General features: G+C 44.7%; 1 protein-coding gene across 5 annotated transcripts in view; it reads right to left on the reverse strand.

Moving 5' to 3' along the window:
* Nucleotides 1-246: 246 nt before the first annotated feature.
* Nucleotides 247-20,424, reverse strand: part of LOC124007817 (rap1 GTPase-GDP dissociation stimulator 1-like) — a 63,361-nt gene continuing 43,183 nt past the window's right edge. For all 5 annotated transcript variants that reach the window (XM_046318595.1, XM_046318593.1, XM_046318594.1 and 2 more), the window contains 8 exons: nucleotides 19,641-19,784; nucleotides 7,782-7,913; nucleotides 6,809-6,943; nucleotides 6,238-6,363; nucleotides 5,301-5,440; nucleotides 2,794-2,920; nucleotides 2,170-2,298; nucleotides 247-1,976 (listed from right to left, as the gene is read on the reverse strand). In XM_046318595.1, coding sequence (XP_046174551.1) covers nucleotides 1,849-1,976; nucleotides 2,170-2,298; nucleotides 2,794-2,920; nucleotides 5,301-5,440; nucleotides 6,238-6,363; nucleotides 6,809-6,943; nucleotides 7,782-7,913; nucleotides 19,641-19,784 — 1,061 coding nt within the window. In that variant the 3' untranslated portion in view covers nucleotides 247-1,848. The remainder of the gene's footprint in view (nucleotides 1,977-2,169; nucleotides 2,299-2,793; nucleotides 2,921-5,300; nucleotides 5,441-6,237; nucleotides 6,364-6,808; nucleotides 6,944-7,781; nucleotides 7,914-19,640; nucleotides 19,785-20,424) is intronic.

The raw sequence follows: 20,424 nt of genomic DNA on the forward strand, positions 1-20,424 counted from the left end.
AAAGGGCCTTAAAGCCTGGCATGTGTGGCTAGATTCCATTCTAGATGGGGCTCCTGCTTACCCCTACCTAGTTGTCCCAGATCCATGAAGAGGAGTGAACGAGGATAGATGGGAGGGGGCAACCTTCTGGAATGGAATGCAGCCTAGGTGACACCATAGCTCAGAAAACCCTGTTTGGCACACAATGAACGAACCCCCCCTCTTCTTAATATATCAACAGGCAGTACAAACTCCAGGAACAACAAATACATTATCGCCAGCAATCATCTTTAATTATCTGTACGAGTTACAATCTTCCAAATGTACAACTCATCAATGACATTTACAACAAACATTTATGTTTATAATATCGTAATGCAGTTACTTTGTGGTTACATCTTGATTGGATTGTGTCTTTGTAAGGTTACAAATCTGATAAATTACCATTCATACCTGACAATAAAGAACAAAGTGCCGGTTAATAAACAAATAATTTATAATAAAAAAAACGCCTATGTCACCAGACAGTGCCTAATGCAGTATCCAACATGCTGGAATGTGCATGTTGTCGATACTTCGAGTGGGAGAAACCATCACACATGCAAACCAAGAACTGGCAGGGAGAAACCATAGAGCAGTACCACAAGTCGACAGGGGAGGGTGTCCCCAGACTGGCCCATTCTGGCAGGCTTCTGGGGGGGATAGTGTTAAAATAACTTAGGAACCACTTAATATGATATAGGAATCTTCTGAAATGTGCAGCGCTACCCCATTGGTCCCCGACTCATGATAAAAGCAACAAATCCAGACAGTATATACCTGGTATGGCTGACTGCTTCACTGTACACTCTCAGAGACCAGGGAGTGAGCGACTGGGTTCTACTGGAGGTTCGAACTTCTAACCTACGCATGATCTCCTCCATGTCCGAGGACGCTCAGGTGGGCACTTGTATGTGCTAGTGGAGCTCTAGCCTGGGGTATGTTCAGTTGGGGGTGAAACGTTCACACCATTGCAGATAGAAATGTAACAAGAGTCAACAACATACCCTATTCTACTTGACATATCTGTTCTACATGATATATTTATTATATATATTCTGTAACGATTCACCATTCTAAACATTCCCCTGATATAACAGTAAGGTTGTTTGGGACAATAAGTCAGGTTTAGTTTGGGTTTGTATGAAAGTGAAAGGGAAGAGAGAGGATTGAGTGGGATTATCAAGCAAACTCCTTTCAAAACGGCAGTTTAAGTACAAACATGATTGAACACTATTCTCTGTAAGATTTGCCACAGGGCTGTGGTTTTGGGTATGTGGACAGGTTCAAAATGAACACGGATACACCATCAACTGGACTAAAACATGCACGTCGACTTCAATCCGGGCTGGTACTCAAGCTAACGTGGGACACGGAAGTAAAGAACACAGCAAGGATGCATTGGCTGCTAAATTTGTTTTCAAACCACCGAACTCAAATAGTTTTTTTTTTGTTACTTTGTATGTTGTTTTTTTTTACATTATCGGCGAGTTATTGAAGTGAATGGGTATCACAGCTATGGTCATCATAAAAAGTGTTCTCTCTTTGTATGTCTATCTATTGCGAAACGAAAAGGCTGTCTACTGGCGCCTTGTATTTTTAATATGGATGGAGCTGCTGCTTGGAGCGGAGTATGAATGCACTGGGGGGGGGGATAGTTAGCTGGAACAGCTGGCTGTTGACAGGGGAGAGGGACAGGATACCTTGGCACGTGACGATGGGAAACACAAAGAGGGAGGAAGGTTCTGTCGAAAGGAACGGGGGGGCAGGGATTGGCTATGAGGCAGGCATTGGGGGTCGGGGGGGGGGGCTGTGGGAGTTAAGAGTCATTTAGCTCTGTGCCGTTAGCCTCTGCTCTGTGAGCGACGCCTGGTGGGACACCGTTTTGTTCTCGTGCGACCGCAGCTTGGAGACCACGTTGATGAAGGCCAGCCCCTGCACTTCTTTATGGAGAGGCTCTGGAGGAGGGTGAGAGAAGAACAGGTCCAAAGCAGAAGAGTCTTTAAAGGAAGCACAAATCTAAACCAGAATTCAATACCGCTATGTCCATACTAGTATACTACTCTGTGCAATGCCCTAGTTTGGATATTGGCGCAAGAGCTGCAGCTTAGTTCTTCCAAAGTGGCTGATTCAAAATGTCCGGCCTTTTACCTGAACCCATGACCGCACAGATGATGACCATGGAGTTGTATTTGATCTCCGGCGCACTCATCTCGTCTGACAGCAGCTTGTGGAGCACCTGTACCAGGCCAGCCCCAACAAAGTCCTTCTCGGCCCCCACTGAAACCATGACAAACACACTGTGACCAATTATTTTGTACAATTGTTTAAATGCATTCCAATGCACCATCAGAGTCAATGTTTTGCCTCTGAGAAAATTGAGCACACTAACAAAAGCTTCAACCAGTGAATTATATTTATACAACACTTTCACTAGGTCCCAAATTGCTTTGCATTGTGTGGTTCTTCTAACCCGCCCTGTACATCCTCAAACTACTTTCATTTTATTCGAGCGATGCAATACATCGGGTCATGTTCAGTAAGCACGGGGATAGAACATATTTTGAAACAGAGTAAGACAGGGAAGTGCTACCTGATCTTGTCCGGAAACAGTTTTATTTTCTTGTTTCAAAACATTTTAGTACAGTGTGCCCTACTAAACACAACCCAGGCACTGTTAAAGAAAGTGCTACCAATCTGACCCTTACTATACCATGTGGCTAACACAGTAGTTAGAATTTGGCTGCACCGTGACATCATGACCCTGACTCTTACCCAGGTCCAACCCGGCGATGAGGCCCAGAGCCACCAGCGCCTCGTTCTGCATGATCATGTGTTCACTCGTCGCCATGACTACTAAATGCTTCACTCCTGCCCCCTGGATGACTGTTTTTACGACGTCCTGAAAACACAAACAAATTAAGAAACAAATACATTTAAAAAATGGGGGCACAACTCTAAATCAGGGGAAGCCAACCCTCATCCTGGATGTAGATTCTGGGTGTGCAGGGTTGTGCTCCAGTCATGCACTGACACTCCTGCCTTTACTAATCCCGCTGCTCATCAGGAGCTGAAATCAGGTGTTAGAGCACGATAGGAACAAAAACCTGCACACCCAGTAACTTTCCAAGAGGGTAGGCCACTAAGGTCAGTCCACCCCAACTCTAAATAATATAGGACTCTTCTGTACAGTGCACTTGTAGGACCTACAGTTGAAGTCAGATGTTTACATCCACCTTAGCCAAATACATTTAAACTCAGTTTTTCACAATTCCTGACATTTAATCCTAGTAAAAATTCCCTGTCTTAGGTCAGTTAGGATCACCACTTTATTTTAAGGTCAGAATAATACTAGAGAGAATTATTTATTTCAGCTTTTATTTCTTTCATTACATTCCCAGTGGGTCAGAAGTTTACATACACTCAATTAGTATTTGGTAGCATTGCCTTTAAATTGTTTAACTTGGGTCAAACATTTTGGGTAGCCTTCCACAAGCTTCCCACAATAAGTTGGGTGAATTTTGGCCCATCCCCCCTGACTGAGCTGGTGTAACCGAGTCAGGTTTGTAAGCCTCCTTGCTCGCACACATTTTTTCAGTTCTGCCCACAAATGTTCTACAGGGCTTTGTGATGGCCACTCCAATACCTTGACATTGTTGTCCTTACGCCATTGTGCCACAACTTTGGAAGTATGCTTGGGGTCATTGTCCATTTGGAAGACCCATTTGGGACCAAGCTTTCACTTCCTGACTGATGTCTTGAGATGTTGCGTCAATATATCTACATATTTTCCTTCCTCGTGAAGCCATCTATTTTGTGAAGTGCACCAGTCCCTCCTGCAGCAAAGCACCCCCACAACATGATGCTGCCACCCCCATGCTTCACGGTTGGGATGGTGTACTTTGGCTTGCAAGCCTCCCCCTTTTTCCTCCAAACATAACGGTCATTATGGCCAAACAATTATTTGTTTCATGGAGGCCATTTCTCCAAATAGTACGATCTTTGGCCCCATGTGCAGTTGCAAACTGTAGTCTGGCTTTTTTATGGCGGTTTTGCAGCAGTGGCTACTTCCTTGCTGAGCGGCCTTTAAGGTTATGTCGATACAGGACTCGTTTTACTGTGGATATAGATACTTTTGTACCCGTTTCCTCCAGCATCTTCACAAGGTCTTTTGCTGTTGTTCTGGGATTGATTTGCACTTTTCGCACCAAAGTACATTCATCTCTAGGAGACAGAACGCGTCTCCTTCCTGAGCGGTGTGACGGCTGCATGATCCCATGGTGTTTATACTTATATACTGTTGTTTGATGAACGTGGTACCTTCAGGCTTTTGGAAATTGCTCCCAAGGATGAACCAGACTTGTTGAGGTCTACAACTTTTTTTCTGAGGTCTTGGCTGATTTCTGTTGATTTTCCCATGATGTCAAGCAAAGAGGCAGTGAGTTTGATGGTAGGCCTTGAAATACATCCACAGGTAAACCTCCAATTGACTGAAATGATGTCAATTAGCCTAACAGAAGTATTAAAGCCATGACATAATTTTCTGGGATTTTCCAAGCTGTTTAAAGGCACAGTCAACTTAGTGTATGCAAACTTCTGACCCACTGGAATCGTGACACAGTGAAATAATCTGTCTGTAAACAATTGTTGGAAAAGTCACTTGTGTCATGCACAAAGTAGATGTCCTAACCGACTTGCCAAAACTATAGTTTGTTAACAAGAAGTTTGTGGAGTGGTTGAAAAACAAGTTTGAATGACTCCAACCTAAGTGTATGTAAACTTCAGACCTCAACTGTACCTTTCCGGTGCTTCCACAGGGTTCTATTCTATCTAGCGATCTGCAAATAGTACAGAAATGTTTAGAGCCTGAAGCTCATAAATCTACAGTCTAAGAATGAGACAACCAGAGTCTGAGGTGCCCCCGAGTCATTCTCCTCAGATGAGGGACCGGGTAGGAAATGTAGCAGAACTGACAACACTGTCTCTGGGCGGGAGTCAACAAGGAACACCGTATCTCAGGAAGAGTGAGAACAAGACTCCCACCTCAGTTGTTCTGTTCCCTTGATGAATAATGTAACATAAAGCATGGATTGGATTTTCAGCTGAGAGTTTAGATTAGTAAAGACAAGCTAGTTGATACAGCCTTTGATTAAAATATAGCTGATAACATATACATTCTGTGTGTGTATGCAGTCCAGATATGGGTCAGGATGTAATCTGTGGTGGCAGCCAGCCAGCCAGCCAGCCACAGATGGTGTGCTTTCATGGCAGCCGGCCCTAACCTTTGACTTGCTGTGGCGGATGAGGGCTGAGAGCAGCCTATTGGACTCTCCCATGACCCCTGCGTGGTCCTTTGCCTCACACCACTCTACCAGACGCTCCACCAGCTTCCCATTGGTCCCCAGCTGGTCTGCCGCATCCGCTGGGGGATTTGGGGGGGGGGGGGGGGGGGCACAACATAAGGTAATGCTTTATTTCACAGCTCTATTACCATTAGTAGCTTTCTGGTATATAAACTAGAATTACTTGGTTCCTAATTATTATTATACTTGGTAAATTGAAAATACAAAAAAAGGGTAACTTCTTGGTAACAATTGGCACTTTCTAATATTTGGTACAATGAATCTCTGAACTCCAGAGAGGAAGAGGTAGACAAAAAAAAACTCATAATGACATGGTCAGAAAAAGTGCACGCCTATCACCTTGAGTAGACTGCTATTCTAACACCCTGTCAACATCTCACTGTCACACTCCGTTCCATAGCAATTCAATCAAAGATGGATGCCATCGATATCCATGTCTTTCTGGATCTAACTGGTTTGCACTTGGCCTTGCCCGGTCCTCCCCAACCCAACCCCTTCTTCATGAAGATTCAACAACATTTGACAGAAACGTATCGCATTCCAAGGCTCTTTTGTTGGAGTACTTTCCTATCCAACTTTCTGCTGAATAAAAAAAATACATACTGGTCAATTTAAGGAGGTAAAAAGTGAGGTACAGAACGGTTCAAGGTTAGCGCATCATAAGGAAGGAATTCTAGCCTCTATTTTGGAAAATGTTGCTATATATCTTTATGGGTGGAAACATTCACACCTGTCCCTGATACTGGTCAATTTGAAGACCGAGGGCGAGGCACAGTCCGATGGTTTATGGCATCATTAGGAAGGTGTTCTACCGTGCGTTACAGAGGTTATAAATGTGCTAGAAAATGTGTTCTACCTTGTGTGTCGATGAGCATGCGTAACGTCCCCAGCAGTTTGAACTGGACAGGAGGCATCTCTGACGGGAGGAACTTCAACACCGTATCTGACACACGTGCCGACAGCATCTTAGCCTTGTTCACCACTGAAGGGACAGGAGAAGAAGAATAAACAACAATGAAACGTGTGAAATAAATCAATACATAAATAAATACATACAAACTATTCTCCCTTAAGACACGTAGCAATGAATTATTTTACTTATTTAGGTATACACTGCAATTCAGCTCTAAGCTGCCAATGCAGTACACCATGAAAATAAACAGAATACTAACTTTGTTACTATTGTATTCAACCAGTATTAACCAATTAAGGCTCAAAGAAAGAACAACTTCTAGTCAAAGTGCTGCTCCTGTACTTGTTTGCAGTTACATTTGCCAAGACCTACCCCCCCCCCCCCTACCCACAGATAACAAACGAGTGCAGGGGAAGCACTTGGAATAGGAAATGAATGTTAAAGAATTGCCTATGAGTCATACACAACATTGACAGTATACTCAATCAGGCTTGGAATGCCCTGGGAGTCTCACCAGGAATGGCCAGGTTGCGCAGGGCGCTGAGCGCCGCGTGCTGCACGGTGACGTTGCCCTCGTCCACGTGGCGATCCAGCAGCTCCAGTAGTTTCTGAACGATGCCTGATTCCACCATGTGGATGCAGTTACCATCTGGGGGAGAAACAGAATGTCATAACTTAACCCACTGCTCAGTAAAAGCTATGGCCTGTGCAGGCATTTGCTCCCACCATGCTCTAACATGTCCGTTTCCACAATTCAAAGTTCTGGAGAACCCCTATCCCCAGATCTAAAAAAGGACTGGATAGGTGTTAGGAGAATGTTCCAATGCCATTTCCTTCTGACCGTCATTTTACCTTCATCGTTTGATAGAAAAGAGGAAAACAGGTGACATATTATTCTCTTCACATCCATGTACGGAATAAATCATTCGGCTATAATAATAAGGACTTTTGTTTATCAGGGTGAATGTTTGAAGTCAGCCTGAATGCAGGATTCGCTGACACGGGACGAAACGCTGTGGTTTAGATGAGTAATGATATGGAATGACTAATGGCCGGGCCTGTGATCTATATTCAGCACACTGAGGCAGCAGGTTTTATTAGGGGGAAAACTGATCTAGAAGACATCTGGGAGAATGTGGAGAGATGTGACGAATGCTGATTAACTGTTCTACATGACAAGAGAAGCATTTCTACAATCTGAGTGTTGTGCTGATTCCCTATTCTACTACACAGAAAAGTGTGTCCGTTCTACACACTCTGTTCTATACATTTCTACAGTATCGGAACGTTCTGTGAAGTCACACCCCACTTAACGCGACCCAGATTGTGGTCATTATTAAAGCCATCCGAAGGGAGGTTTTATCCTGAATAATACCCTTTTTTGGTTCAATCTGTTACCATAGGCAATGTGTACCCTCCTTCATAGAAATAGAATGGTCTAAAGGGCTTTGTCCCTTCTATTAACTGTATTTCTACAGCCTCCTCACCGTTGCGGGCGAAGTTGGCGATGGCCAGTGCCCCTGCCAGCTGCAGCTGGTGGTTGTGGGATGGCACCCAGGACAGGACCCTCTGGAACACACTGCCCTTGCCCCCCTCAAACAGCCTCTGCATGGACTCATCTGAGGAGAGAGGTGGGGAGAGTCTGTCAACGCAAATAACCACCTACTGCAGCAGTAAAATGACAAAGCAGTTATTTATTCAACAGAAAAGCATCAAAAAAGACCACACGCGTGTGCACGAACACACAGAGGCACAAATAAGCATGTATGTTTTGGTCAGAAAAGGTTACAGGATAAATGTCCGCCTTAGCGTCAGAATAAATGAAAGTGGATAGGAAGAATAAGTAGTCTAGGAGAATGCTATGGAAACCAGATGATGATATCGAGGCCTCTAACGCACCTAGATCTACAACCACATTCTCCCTCACATTCGGTTGTCATAAAATATTCACAAATGGATTCACAATGTATTCTCCACCACTCTGCTCTAAGGCTGAGAGTCCACCTGAAGATGTACTCATCACACAACCATCTTATTACCCTTCATATCTTTCTTTAGTCCTTCTGTAGCTCAGTTGGTAGAGCATGGCGCTTGTAACGCCAGGGTAGTGGGTTCGATCCCCGGGACCACCCATACGTAGAATGTATGCACACATGACTGTAAGTCGCTTTGGATAAAAGCGTCTGCTAAATGGCATATATTATTATTATATTATTATTATTTTCCCAACCTGCTCTTTCTTCCTACCCTATTCGTATACACTCGCACACTCTCATTTCCTCCCGTCTATCATTTGGCCTGAGGGGAACGGTTTCCATGCACACCACACGCTTGAAACCCAGTCAAAGCAACCACAGCACAAAGGGTCAAATCCTTCTGTTCACCTGATTTAGAATTCCTCACAATCAAATGTAGACCGCATTATCTTCCAAGAGAATTCTCTTCGATTATAATCACAGCCGTATATATCCCCCCCAAGCAGACACATCGATGGCTCTGAACGAACTTTATTTAACTCTTTGCAAACTGGAAAACATTTATCCGGAGGCTGCATTCATTGTAGCTGGGGATTTTAACAAAGCCAATCTGAAAACAAGACTCCCTAAATTTTATCAGCATATCGATTGCGCAACCAGGGGTGGTAAAACCTTGGATCATTGTTACTCTAACTTCCGCGACGCATATAAGGCCCTGCCCCGCCCCCCTTTCGGAAAAGCTGACCACGACTCCATTTTGCTGATCCCTGCCAACAGGCAGAAATTAAAACAAGAGGCTCCCACGCTGAGGTCTGTCCAACGCTGGTCAGACCAAGCTGACTCTACACTCCAAGACTGCTTCCATCACGTGGACTGGGACATGTTTCGTATTGCGTCAGATGGGAATATTGACGAATACGCTGATTCGGTGTGCGAGTTCATTAGAACGTGCGTCGAAGATGTCGTTCCCATAGCAACGATAAAAACATTCCCTAACCAGAAACCGTGGATTGATGGCAGCATTCGCGTGAAACTGAAAGCGCGAACCACTGCTTTTAATCAGGGCAAGGTGTCTGGCAACATGACTGAATACAAACAGTGCAGCTATTCCCTCCGTAAGGCTATCAAACAAGCTAAGCGTCAGTACAGAGACAAAGTGGAATCTCAATTCAATGGCTCAGACACAAGAGGCATGTGGCAGGGTCTACAGTCAATCACGGACTACAAGATGAAATCCAGCCCAGTCACGGACCAGGATGTCTTGCTCCCAGGCAGACTAAATAACTTTTGCCCGCTTTGAGGACAATACAGTGCCACTGACACGGCCTGCAACGGAAACATGCGGTCTCTCCTTCACTGCAGCCGAGGTGAGTAAGACATTTAAACGTGTTAACCCTCGCAAGGCTGCAGGCCCAGACGGCATCCCCAGCCGCGCCCTCAGAGCATGCGCAGACCAGCTGGCCGGTGTGTTTACGGACATATTCAATCAATCCCTATACCAGTCTGCTGTTCCCACATGCTTCAAGAGGGCCACCATTGTTCCTGTTCCCAAGAAAGCTAAGGTAACTGAGCTAAACGACTACCGCCCCGTAGCACTCACTTCCGTCATCATGAAGTGCTTTGAGAGACTAGTCAAGGACCATATCACCTCCACCCTACCTGACACCCTAGACCCACTCCAATTTGCTTACCGCCCAAATAGGTCCACAGACGATGCAATCTCAACCACACTGCACACTGCCCTAACCCACCTGGACAAGAGGAATACCTATGTGAGAATGCTGTTCATCGACTACAGCTCGGCATTCAACACCATAGTACCCTCCAAGCTCGTCATCAAGCTCGAGACCCTGGGTCTCGACCCCGCCCTGTGCAACTGGGTACTGGACTTCCTGACGGGCCGCCCCAGGTGGTGAGGGTAGGCAACAACATCTCCTCCCCGCTGATCCTCAACACGGGGGCCCCACAAGGGTGCGTTCTGAGCCCTCTCCTGTACTCCCTGTTCACCCACGACTGCGTGGCCACGCACGCCTCCAACTCAATCATCAAGTTTGCGGACGACACAACAGTGGTAGGCTTGATTACCAACAACGACGAGACGGCCTACAGGGAGGAGGTGAGGGCCCTCGGAGTGTGGTGTCAGGAAAATAACCTCACACTCAACGTCAACAAAACTAAGGAGATGATTGTGGACTTCAGGAAACAGCAGAGGGAACACCCCCCTATCCACATCGATGGAACAGTAGTGGAGAGGGTAGCTAGTTTTAAGTTCTTCGGCATACACATCACAGACAAACTGAATTGGTCCACTCACACTGACAGCGTCGTGAAGAAGGCGCAGCAGCGCCTATTCAACCTCAGGAGGCTGAAGAAATTCGGCTTGTCACCAAAAGCACTCACAAACTTCTACAGATGCACAATCGAGAGCATCCTGGCGGGCTGTATCACCGCCTGGTACGGCAACTGCTCCGCCCTCAACCGTAAGGCTCTCCAGAGGGTAGTGAGGACTGCACAACGCATCACCGGGGGCAAACTACCTGCCCTCCAGGACACCTACACCACCCGTTGTTACAGGAAGGCCATAAAGATCATCAAGGACATCAACCACCCGAACCACTGCCTGTTCACCCCGCTATCATCCAGAAGGCGAGGTCAGTACAGGTGCATCAAAGCTGGGACCGAGAGACTGAAAAACAGCTTCTATCTCAAGGCCATCAGACTGTTAAACAGCCACCACTAACACTGAGTGGCTGCTGCCAACACACTGTCATTGACACTGACCCAACTCCAGCCATTTTAATAATGGGAAATGATGTAAATATATCACTAGCCACTTTAAACAATGCTACCTTATATAATGTTACTTACCCTACATTATTCATCTCATATGCATATGTATATACTGTACTCTACATCATCGACTGCATCCTTATGTAACACATGTATCACTAGCCACTTTAACTATGCCACTTTGTTTACTTTGTCTACACACTCATCTCATATGTATATACTGTACTCGATACCATCTACTGTATGCTGCTCTGTACCATCACTCATTCATATATCCTTATGTACATGTTCCTTATCCCCTTACACTGTGTATAAGACAGTAGTTTTGGAATTGTTAGTTAGATTACTTGTCGGTTATCACTGCATTGTCGGAACTAGAAGCACAAGCATTTCGCTACACTCGCATTAACATCTGCTAACCATGTGTATGTGACAAATAAAATTTGATTTGATTTGATTTGATGCACACCACACGCTTAAAACCCAGTCAAAGCAACCACAGCACAAAGGGTCAGTACATAGATCTATGAGTTTTTTTTTAAATCAAGGTTTGAATCATAGGCACGGAATCATCCTTATCGAAGACATGTTTATGTTGCAGTCGAGATGCGACGGAAGCATTTTATTGCGTCGGCAGGACAGAGCGGCTGCATCAGGTAAGACCAGGGGGTTGGGTGTGTGTCTCTTTGTTCACAACAGCTGGTGGGCGATCTCTAATATTAAGGAAATCTCAAGGTTCCGCTCGCCTGAGTTAGAGTACCTAATGACAACATGCAGACCATACTATTTACCAAGAGAGTTTCCATCTATATTTTTCGTAGCTGTCTATTTACCACCACAAACCGATGCTGGCACTAAGACCGCACTCAACGAGCTGTATTGAGCTATAAGCAAACAAGAAAATGCTCATCCAGAAGCCGCGCTCCTAGTGGCCGGTGATTTTAATACAGGAAAGACGAAATCCGTTTTAGTTCATTTCTAACATCATGTGACCTGTGCAACTAGAGGGGGGGGGGCTCTAGTTCATCTTTACTCCACACAGAGACGCATACAAGCTCTCCCTCGCCCTCCATCTGGCAAATCTGACCATAACTCTATCCCGAATGGCGCAGTAGTCGAAAGCACTGCATTTCAGTGCTAGATGCGTCAGTACAGACACCCTGGTTCGATTCCAGGCTGTATCACAACCGGCCGTGATTGGGAGTCCTATAGGGTGGTGGACAATTGGCTCAGCGTCGTCGAGGTTTGGCCGGTGTAAGCCGTCATTGTAAAGAAGAATTTGTTCTTTACCAACTTGTCTAGTTAAATAAAAGGTTAAAAATGGATTCCTGCTTACAAGCAAAAATTCAAACATTAAGTACCAGTGACACGCACAATACGGAAGTGGTCAGATGAAGCTGATGCTAAGCAACAGGACTGTTTTGCACAGACTGGAATATGTACCGGGATTCATCCAATGGCATTGAAGAGTTTACCACATCAGTCACCGGATTCATTAATAAATGCGTGGACGACGTCATCCCCACAGTGACCATACGTATACAATGCATTAGGAAAGTATTCAGACCCCTTTCCCTTTTCCACATTTAATTACGTTACAGCCTTATTTTAAAATGTATTAAATAAATGTTTCCTCAACAATACCCCATAATGACAAAGCGAAAACGGGATTTTTGATGTTTTCAAATTAAATAAACAGAAATACCCTATTTACATAAGTATTCAGACCTTTTGCTATTAGACAAAAATTATTTATACAACTTGGGAGTCCGCCTGTGGTAAATTCAATTGATTGGACATGACTTGGAAAGGCACAGACCTGTCTATATAAGGTTCCACAGTTGACAGTGCATGTCAGTGCAAAAACCACCACAAACCGAGGTTGAAGAAATTGTCCGTAGAGCTCCGAGACAGGATTGTGTCGAGGCACAGAACTGGGAAGGGTACCAAAACGAGTCTGCAGCATTGAGGGTCCCCAAGAACACAGGAAACTCCATCATTCTTAAATGTTAGAAGTTTGGAACCACCGATACTCTTCTTAGAGCTGTCCGCCCGACCAAACTGAGCAATGGGAGGGGATAAGGGCCATGGTCTGAGAAGTGACCAAGAACCCGATGGTCACCCTGACAGAGCTCCTTTGTGGAGATGGGAGAACCTTCCAGAAGCACATCCATCTCTGCAGCACTCCACCAATCAGGCCTTTATGGTAGAATGGCCAGACGGAAGCCACTCCTCAGTAAAAGGGTCACGACAGCCCGCTTGGAGTTTGCCAAAAAAACACCTAAAGGACTCAGACCATGAGAAACAAGTTTCTGAAACCAAGATTTAACCAATTTGGCCTGAATGCCAAGCATCGCGTCTAGAGGAAACCTGGCACCATCCCTACGGTGAAGCATGGTGGTGGCAGCATCATGCTTTGGTGATGTCTGTCAGCGGCAGCGCCTGGGAGACTAGTCAGGATCGAGGGAAACATGAATGGAGCTAAGTACAAAGAGATCCTTGATGAAAACCTGCTCCAGAGCACTCAGGACCTCAGACTGGGGCGAAGGCTCACCTTCCAACAGGACAACGACCCTAAGCACACAGCAAAGAAAATGCAGAAGTGGCTTCGGGACAAGTCTCTGAATGTCCTTGAGTGACCCAGCCAGAGCCTGGCCTTGAACCCCACCAAACATCTCTGGAAAGACCTGAAAACAGCTGTGCAGCATGCTCCCCATTGAACCTGACAGGGCTTGAGAGGATCTGCAGATAAGAATGGAAGAAACTCCCCGAATACAGGTGTGCCAAGCTTGTAGCGTCAGTCCCAAGGAGACTCAAGGCTGTAATCACTGCCAAAGGTGACATTTACTGCCAACGGAGTAAATGTTCTGAATACTTGTGTAAATGTGATTTTTTTATGAATTTACAAAAATGTGTAAAAACTTATGTTTTTGCTTTGTCATTATGGGGTATTGTGTGTAGATTGATGAGGGGGGAAAAAATTGCAATCAATTTTAGAATAAGGCTGTAACGCAACGTGGAATAAGTCAAGGGATCTGAATACTTTCTGAATGCACTATATATCCCAACCAGAAGCCATGGATTACATCTACACTGAGCTAAAGGCTAGAGCTGCTGCTTTCAAGGAGTGGGACACAAATCCAGACTCTTATAAGAAATCCCGCTACGACCTCCGACGAACCATCACAGGCAAAACGCCATTACAGGACTAAGATCAAATCCTACTAAACCGTCTCTGACACTCGTCAGATGTGGCAGGGCTTGCAAACTATCACGGATTACAAAGGGAAACCAAGCCGAGAGCTGCCCAGTGATGCGAGCCTACCAGATAAGCTAATTGCCGTCAATACTCACTTCAAGGCAAGCAACACTGAACCATTCGTGAGAGCACCAGCTGTTCTGGATGACTGTGATCACGCTCTCCATAGCCGATATGAGTAAGACCTTTTAACAGGTTAACATTCAGACAGATTACCAGGATATGTACTCCGAGCATGCGCTGACCAGCTGGCTAGTATGACATTTTCAACCTCTCCCTGACCCAGTCTGTAATACCTACATGTTTCAAGCAAACCACCATAGTCTCTGTGCCCAAGAATGCAAAGGTAATCCGTCTAAATGACTACCGCCCCATAGCACTCACATCTGTATCCATAAAATGCTTTGAAAGGTTAGTCATGGCTCACATTAACACAAGCATCCCAGAAACCCTGGACCCACTCCAATTCGTTTACCGCCCCAAGAGATCCACAGATGACCCAATCTCTATTGTACTCCACACTTCCCTTTTCCACTTGGACAAAAGGAACACCTATGTGAGAATGCTGTTCATTGACTACTGCTCAGCCAGCGTTCATGACCATAGTGCCCTCTAAGCTCATCACTAAGCTAAGGACCCTGGACTTCCTGACGGGCCATCCCCAGGTTGTGAGGGTAGGCAACGCCACATACGCCACGCTGACCCTCGCGGACGCGGGGGCACGTGCGCTTAGTCCCCTCCTGTACTCTGTGTTCACCAATAACTGCATGGCCATGCACGACTCCAACACCATCATTAAGTTTGCCGACGAAACGACGATGGTAGGCCTGATCACCCACGACGAGACAGCCTATAGGGAGGTCAGAGACCTGGCAGTTTATCTTGGACTACAAGAAACGGAGGGCCGAACATGGGCCCATTCACATTGACGGGGCTATAGTGGAGTGGGACGAGAGCTTCAAGTTCCTCGGTGTCCACATCACAACAGTCTTGAAAAGAGCAAAACGCCTCTTCCCCCTCAGGAGAGTGAAAAGATTTAGCATGGGTCCCTCAGATTATTCTACAGCTGCACCATTGAGAGCATCTTGACTGGCTGCTCGGCATCCACTTGGTATCCAACCGCAAGGCACTACAAAGGGTAGTGCGTACGGCCTAGTACATCACTAGGGCCGGACTCCTTGCTATTCAGAACCTCGAAACCAGGCTGTATCAGAAGAAAGCCACCCAAGTCAGACTGTTCGCCGAGTGCCAAGTCTGGGACCAAAAGGCTTCTGAACAACTTCTACCCCTAAGCCATAAGACTGCTGAACAGTTAATCAAAATGGCTACCCAGACTATTTACATCGACCCACTTTATTTGTATTCATTTGCATTCTCTCTCCTGATTGCCTAGTCACTTTAACCAATGTAGATACTACATTACCTCAACTACCTTGTACCCCTGCACATTGACTCGGTACTGGTACTCCTTGTATATAGCCTCATTAGTTATTTTATTGTGTTACTATTTCCTACACACACACACGACCGTTCAAAAGCTTGGGGTCACACAGAAATGTCCTTGTTTTTGAAAGAAAAGCACATTTTTGTCCATTAAAATATCAAATTGATCAGAAAAACAGTAGAGACATTGTTAATGTTGTAAATGACTATTGTAGCTGGAAACAGCTGATATTTTATGGAATATCAACTTAGGTGTACAGAGGCCCATTATCAGCAACCATCACACCTGTGTTCACATGGCACCTTGTCTTAGCTAACCCAAGTTTATTATTTTATAAGGCTACTTGATCATTAAGAAACCCTTTTGCAATTATGTTAGCACAGCTGAAAACTGGCCTTCTTCAGACTAGTTGAGTATCTGGAGCATCAGCATTTGTAGGTTCGATTACAGGCTCAAAATGTCCAGAAACAAAGAACTTTCTTCTGAAACTCGTCAGTCTATTCTTGTTCTGAGAAATGAAGGCTATTCCAGGCGATAAATGGCCAAGAAACTGAAGATCTCGTACAATGCTGCGACTCTACTCACTTCACAGAACTGCGCAAACTGTCTCGTAACCAGAATAGAAAGAGGAGGCCCCGGTGCACAACTGAGCAAGCGGACAAGTACATTAAAGTGTCTAGTTTGAGAAACAGACGCCTCACAAGTCCTCAACAGGCAGCTTCATTAAATAGTACCCGCAAAACATCAGTCTCAACATCAACAGTGAAGAGGTGACTCCGGGATGCTGGCCTTCTAGGCAGAGTTGCAAAGAAAAAGCCATATCTCAAGACTGGCCAATAAAAAGAAAAGAAGGGCAAAAGAACAGACACTGGACAGAGGAACTCTGCCTAGAAGGCCAGCATCCTGGAGTCACCTCTTCACTGTTGATGTTGTGACTGGTGTTTTGTAATTAATTGTAATTGAACCCACAAATGCTGATACTCCAGATACTCAACTAGTCTAAAGGCCAGTTTTATTGCTTCTTTAATCAGGAGAACCATTTTCAGCTGTGCTAACATAATTGCACAATGGTTTTCTAATAATCAATTAGCCTGTTAAAATGATAAACTTGGATTAGCTAACACAACGTGCCATTGGAACACAGGAGTGATGGTTGCTGATAATGGGCCTCTGTACGCCTCTGTAGACATTCCATTAGAAATCAGCCGTTTCCAGCTACAATAGTCATTTACAACATTAACAATGTCTACACTGTATTTCTGATCAATTTGATGTTATTTTAATGGACCAAAATGTGGTAGTGTATATTTTACTGCTTTTTAACTCTGCATTGTTTGGAATGGATTCGTAAGTAAGGATTTAATGGTAAAATCTACACCTGTTGTATTCGGTGCATGTGACCAATACATTTTTATTTGGTTCAGAGCCTTAACTTGGCCTTAGTTTAAGTGTTCACACATCCATGAGTCTCTCTGTGTGTGTGTGTGTGTGTGTGTGTGTGTGTGTGTGTGTGTGTGTGTGTGTGTGTGTGTGTGTGTGTGTGTGTGTGTGTGTGTGTGTGTGTGTGTGTGTGTGTGTGTGTGTGTGTGTGTGTGTGTGTGTGTGTGTGTGTGTGTGTGTGTGTGTGTGTGTGTGTGTGTGTGTGTGTGTGTGTGTGTGTGTGTGGAAGTTGACATACACTTAGGTTGGAGTCATTAAAACTCATTTTTCAACCACTCCACAAATTTCTTGTTAACAAAACTATAGTTTTGGCAAGTCGGTTAGGACATCTGCTTTGTGCTTTACACAAGTAATTTTTACAACAATTGTTTACAGACAGATTAATTCACTGTATCCCAATTCCAGTTGGTCAGAAGTTGACATACACTTTGTTGACTGTGCCTTTAAACAGCTTGGAAAATTCCAGAAAATTATGTAATGGCTTTAGAAGCTTCTGTTAGGCTAATTGACATCATTTGAGTCAATTGGAGGTGTACGTGTGGATGTATTTCAAGGCCTACCTTCCAACCCAGTGCCTCTTTGCTTAACATCATGGGAAAATCAAAATAAATCAGCCAAGACTTCAGAAACAAAATTGTAAACCTCAACAAGTCTGGATCATCCTTGGGAGCAATTTCCAAACGCCTGAAGGTACCACGTTCATCTGTACAAACAATAGTACGCAAGTATAAACACCATGGGACCACGCAGCTGACATAAAGCTCAGAAAGGAGACGCATTCTGTCTCCTAGAGATGAACGTACTTTGGTGCAAAAAGTGCAAATCAATCCCAGAACAACAGCAAAGGACCTTGTGAAGATGCTGGAGGAAACAGGTACAAAGTATCTATATTCACTGTAAGACGAGTCCTATAGCGACATAACTTGAAAGAACTCTCAGCAAGGAAGAAGCCACCACTCCAAAACCACCATAAAAAGTCAGACTACTGTTTGCAACTGCACATGGGGACAAAGATCGTACTATTTGGAGAAATGTCCTCTGGTCTGATGAAACAAAAATAGAACTGTTTGGCCATAATGCCCACCGTTTTGTGTGTGTGTGTGTGTGTGTGTGTGTGTGTGTGTGTGTGTGTGTGTGTGTGTGTGTGTGTGTGTGTGTGTGTGTGTGTGTGTGTGTGTGTGTGTGTGTGTGTGTGTGTGTGTGTGTGTGTGTGTGTGTGTGTGTGTGTGTGTGTGTGTGTGTGTGTGTGTGTGTGTGTGTGTGTGTGTGTGTGTGTGTGGAAGTTGACATACACTTAGGTTGGAGTCATTAAAACTCATTTTTCAACCACTCCACAAATTTCTTGTTAACAAAACTATAGTTTTGGCAAGTCGGTTAGGACATCTGCTTTGTGCTTTACACAAGTAATTTTTACAACAATTGTTTACAGACAGATTAATTCACTGTATCCCAATTCCAGTTGGTCAGAAGTTGACATACACTTTGTTGACTGTGCCTTTAAACAGCTTGGAAAATTCCAGAAAATTATGTAATGGCTTTAGAAGCTTCTGTTAGGCTAATTGACATCATTTGAGTCAATTGGAGGTGTACGTGTGGATGTATTTCAAGGCCTACCTTCCAACCCAGTGCCTCTTTGCTTAACATCATGGGAAAATCAAAATAAATCAGCCAAGACTTCAGAAACAAAATTGTAAACCTCAACAAGTCTGGATCATCCTTGGGAGCAATTTCCAAACGCCTGAAGGTACCACGTTCATCTGTACAAACAATAGTACGCAAGTATAAACACCATGGGACCACGCAGCTGACATAAAGCTCAGAAAGGAGACGCATTCTGTCTCCTAGAGATGAACGTACTTTGGTGCAAAAAGTGCAAATCAATCCCAGAACAACAGCAAAGGACCTTGTGAAGATGCTGGAGGAAACAGGTACAAAGTATCTATATTCACTGTAAGACGAGTCCTATAGCGACATAACTTGAAAGAACTCTCAGCAAGGAAGAAGCCACCACTCCAAAACCACCATAAAAAAGTCAGACTACTGTTTGCAACTGCACATGGGGACAAAGATCGTACTATTTGGAGAAATGTCCTCTGGTCTGATGAAACAAAAATAGAACTGTTTGGCCATAATGCCCACCGTTTTGTGTGTGTGTGTGTGTGTGTGTGTGTGTGTGTGTGTGTGTGTGTGTGTGTGTGTGTGTGTGTGTGTGTGTGTGTGTGTGTGTGTGTGTGTGTGTGTGTGTGTGTGTGTGTGTGTGTGTGTGTGTGTGTGTGTGTGTGTATATATGTGCGTGCTTGCGTGCGTGCGTGCGTATGTATGTATGTAGTCAGAAGTTTACATACAACTGAGTTTAAATACATTTAAACTCATTTTTCCACAATTCCTGACATTTAATCCTAGTAAAAATTCCCAACTGTATGTGTGTATGTAGTACCTCCCAGCAGTAGCAGCACCATGAGGTCGGAGGCTGTTTTGAGCTGCGCCACATCCTCCTCCCGCACTCCATCCACTGTGTGAACTACCACATCTAACAGACACTCCACCAGGCCGGCCTCCACCAACTGCAGCTTGATCACATCTGAGAGACAGAAAAGGGAGAGAGAGAGAGAGAGAGAGAGAGAGACAGACAGACAGACAGAAATTCAGTTACACAGAATTAACAATGACATACACTGCTCAAAAAAATAAAGGGAACACTAAAATAACACATCCTAAATCTGAATGAATGAAATATTCTTATTAAATACTTTATTCTTTACTGAGTTTGAATGTGCTGACAACAAAATCACAAAAATTATCAATGGAAATCAAATTTATCAACCCATGGAGGTCTGGATTTGGAGTCACACTCAAAATTAAAGTGGAAAACCACACTACAGGCTGACCCAACTTTGATGTAATGTCCTTAAAACAAGTCAGAATGAGGCTCAGTAGTGTGTGTGGTCTCCACGTGCCTGTATGACCTCCCTACAACGCCTGGGCATGCTCCTGATGAGGTGGCGGATGGTCTCCTGAGTGATCTCCTCCCAGACCTGGACTAAAGCATCAGCCAACTCCTGGACAGTCTGTGGTGCAACGTGGCGTTGGTGGATGGAGCGAGAATGATGTCCCAGATGTGCTCAATTGGATTCAGGTCTGGGGAACGGGCGGGCCAGTCCATATCAATGCCTTCTTCTTGCAGGAACTGCTGACACACTCCAGCCACATGAGGTCTAGCA

The sequence above is a fragment of the Oncorhynchus gorbuscha genome, linkage group LG21 (genome assembly GCF_021184085.1).
Source record: "Oncorhynchus gorbuscha isolate QuinsamMale2020 ecotype Even-year linkage group LG21, OgorEven_v1.0, whole genome shotgun sequence".
NCBI classification, from domain to species: domain Eukaryota; kingdom Metazoa; phylum Chordata; class Actinopteri; order Salmoniformes; family Salmonidae; genus Oncorhynchus; species Oncorhynchus gorbuscha.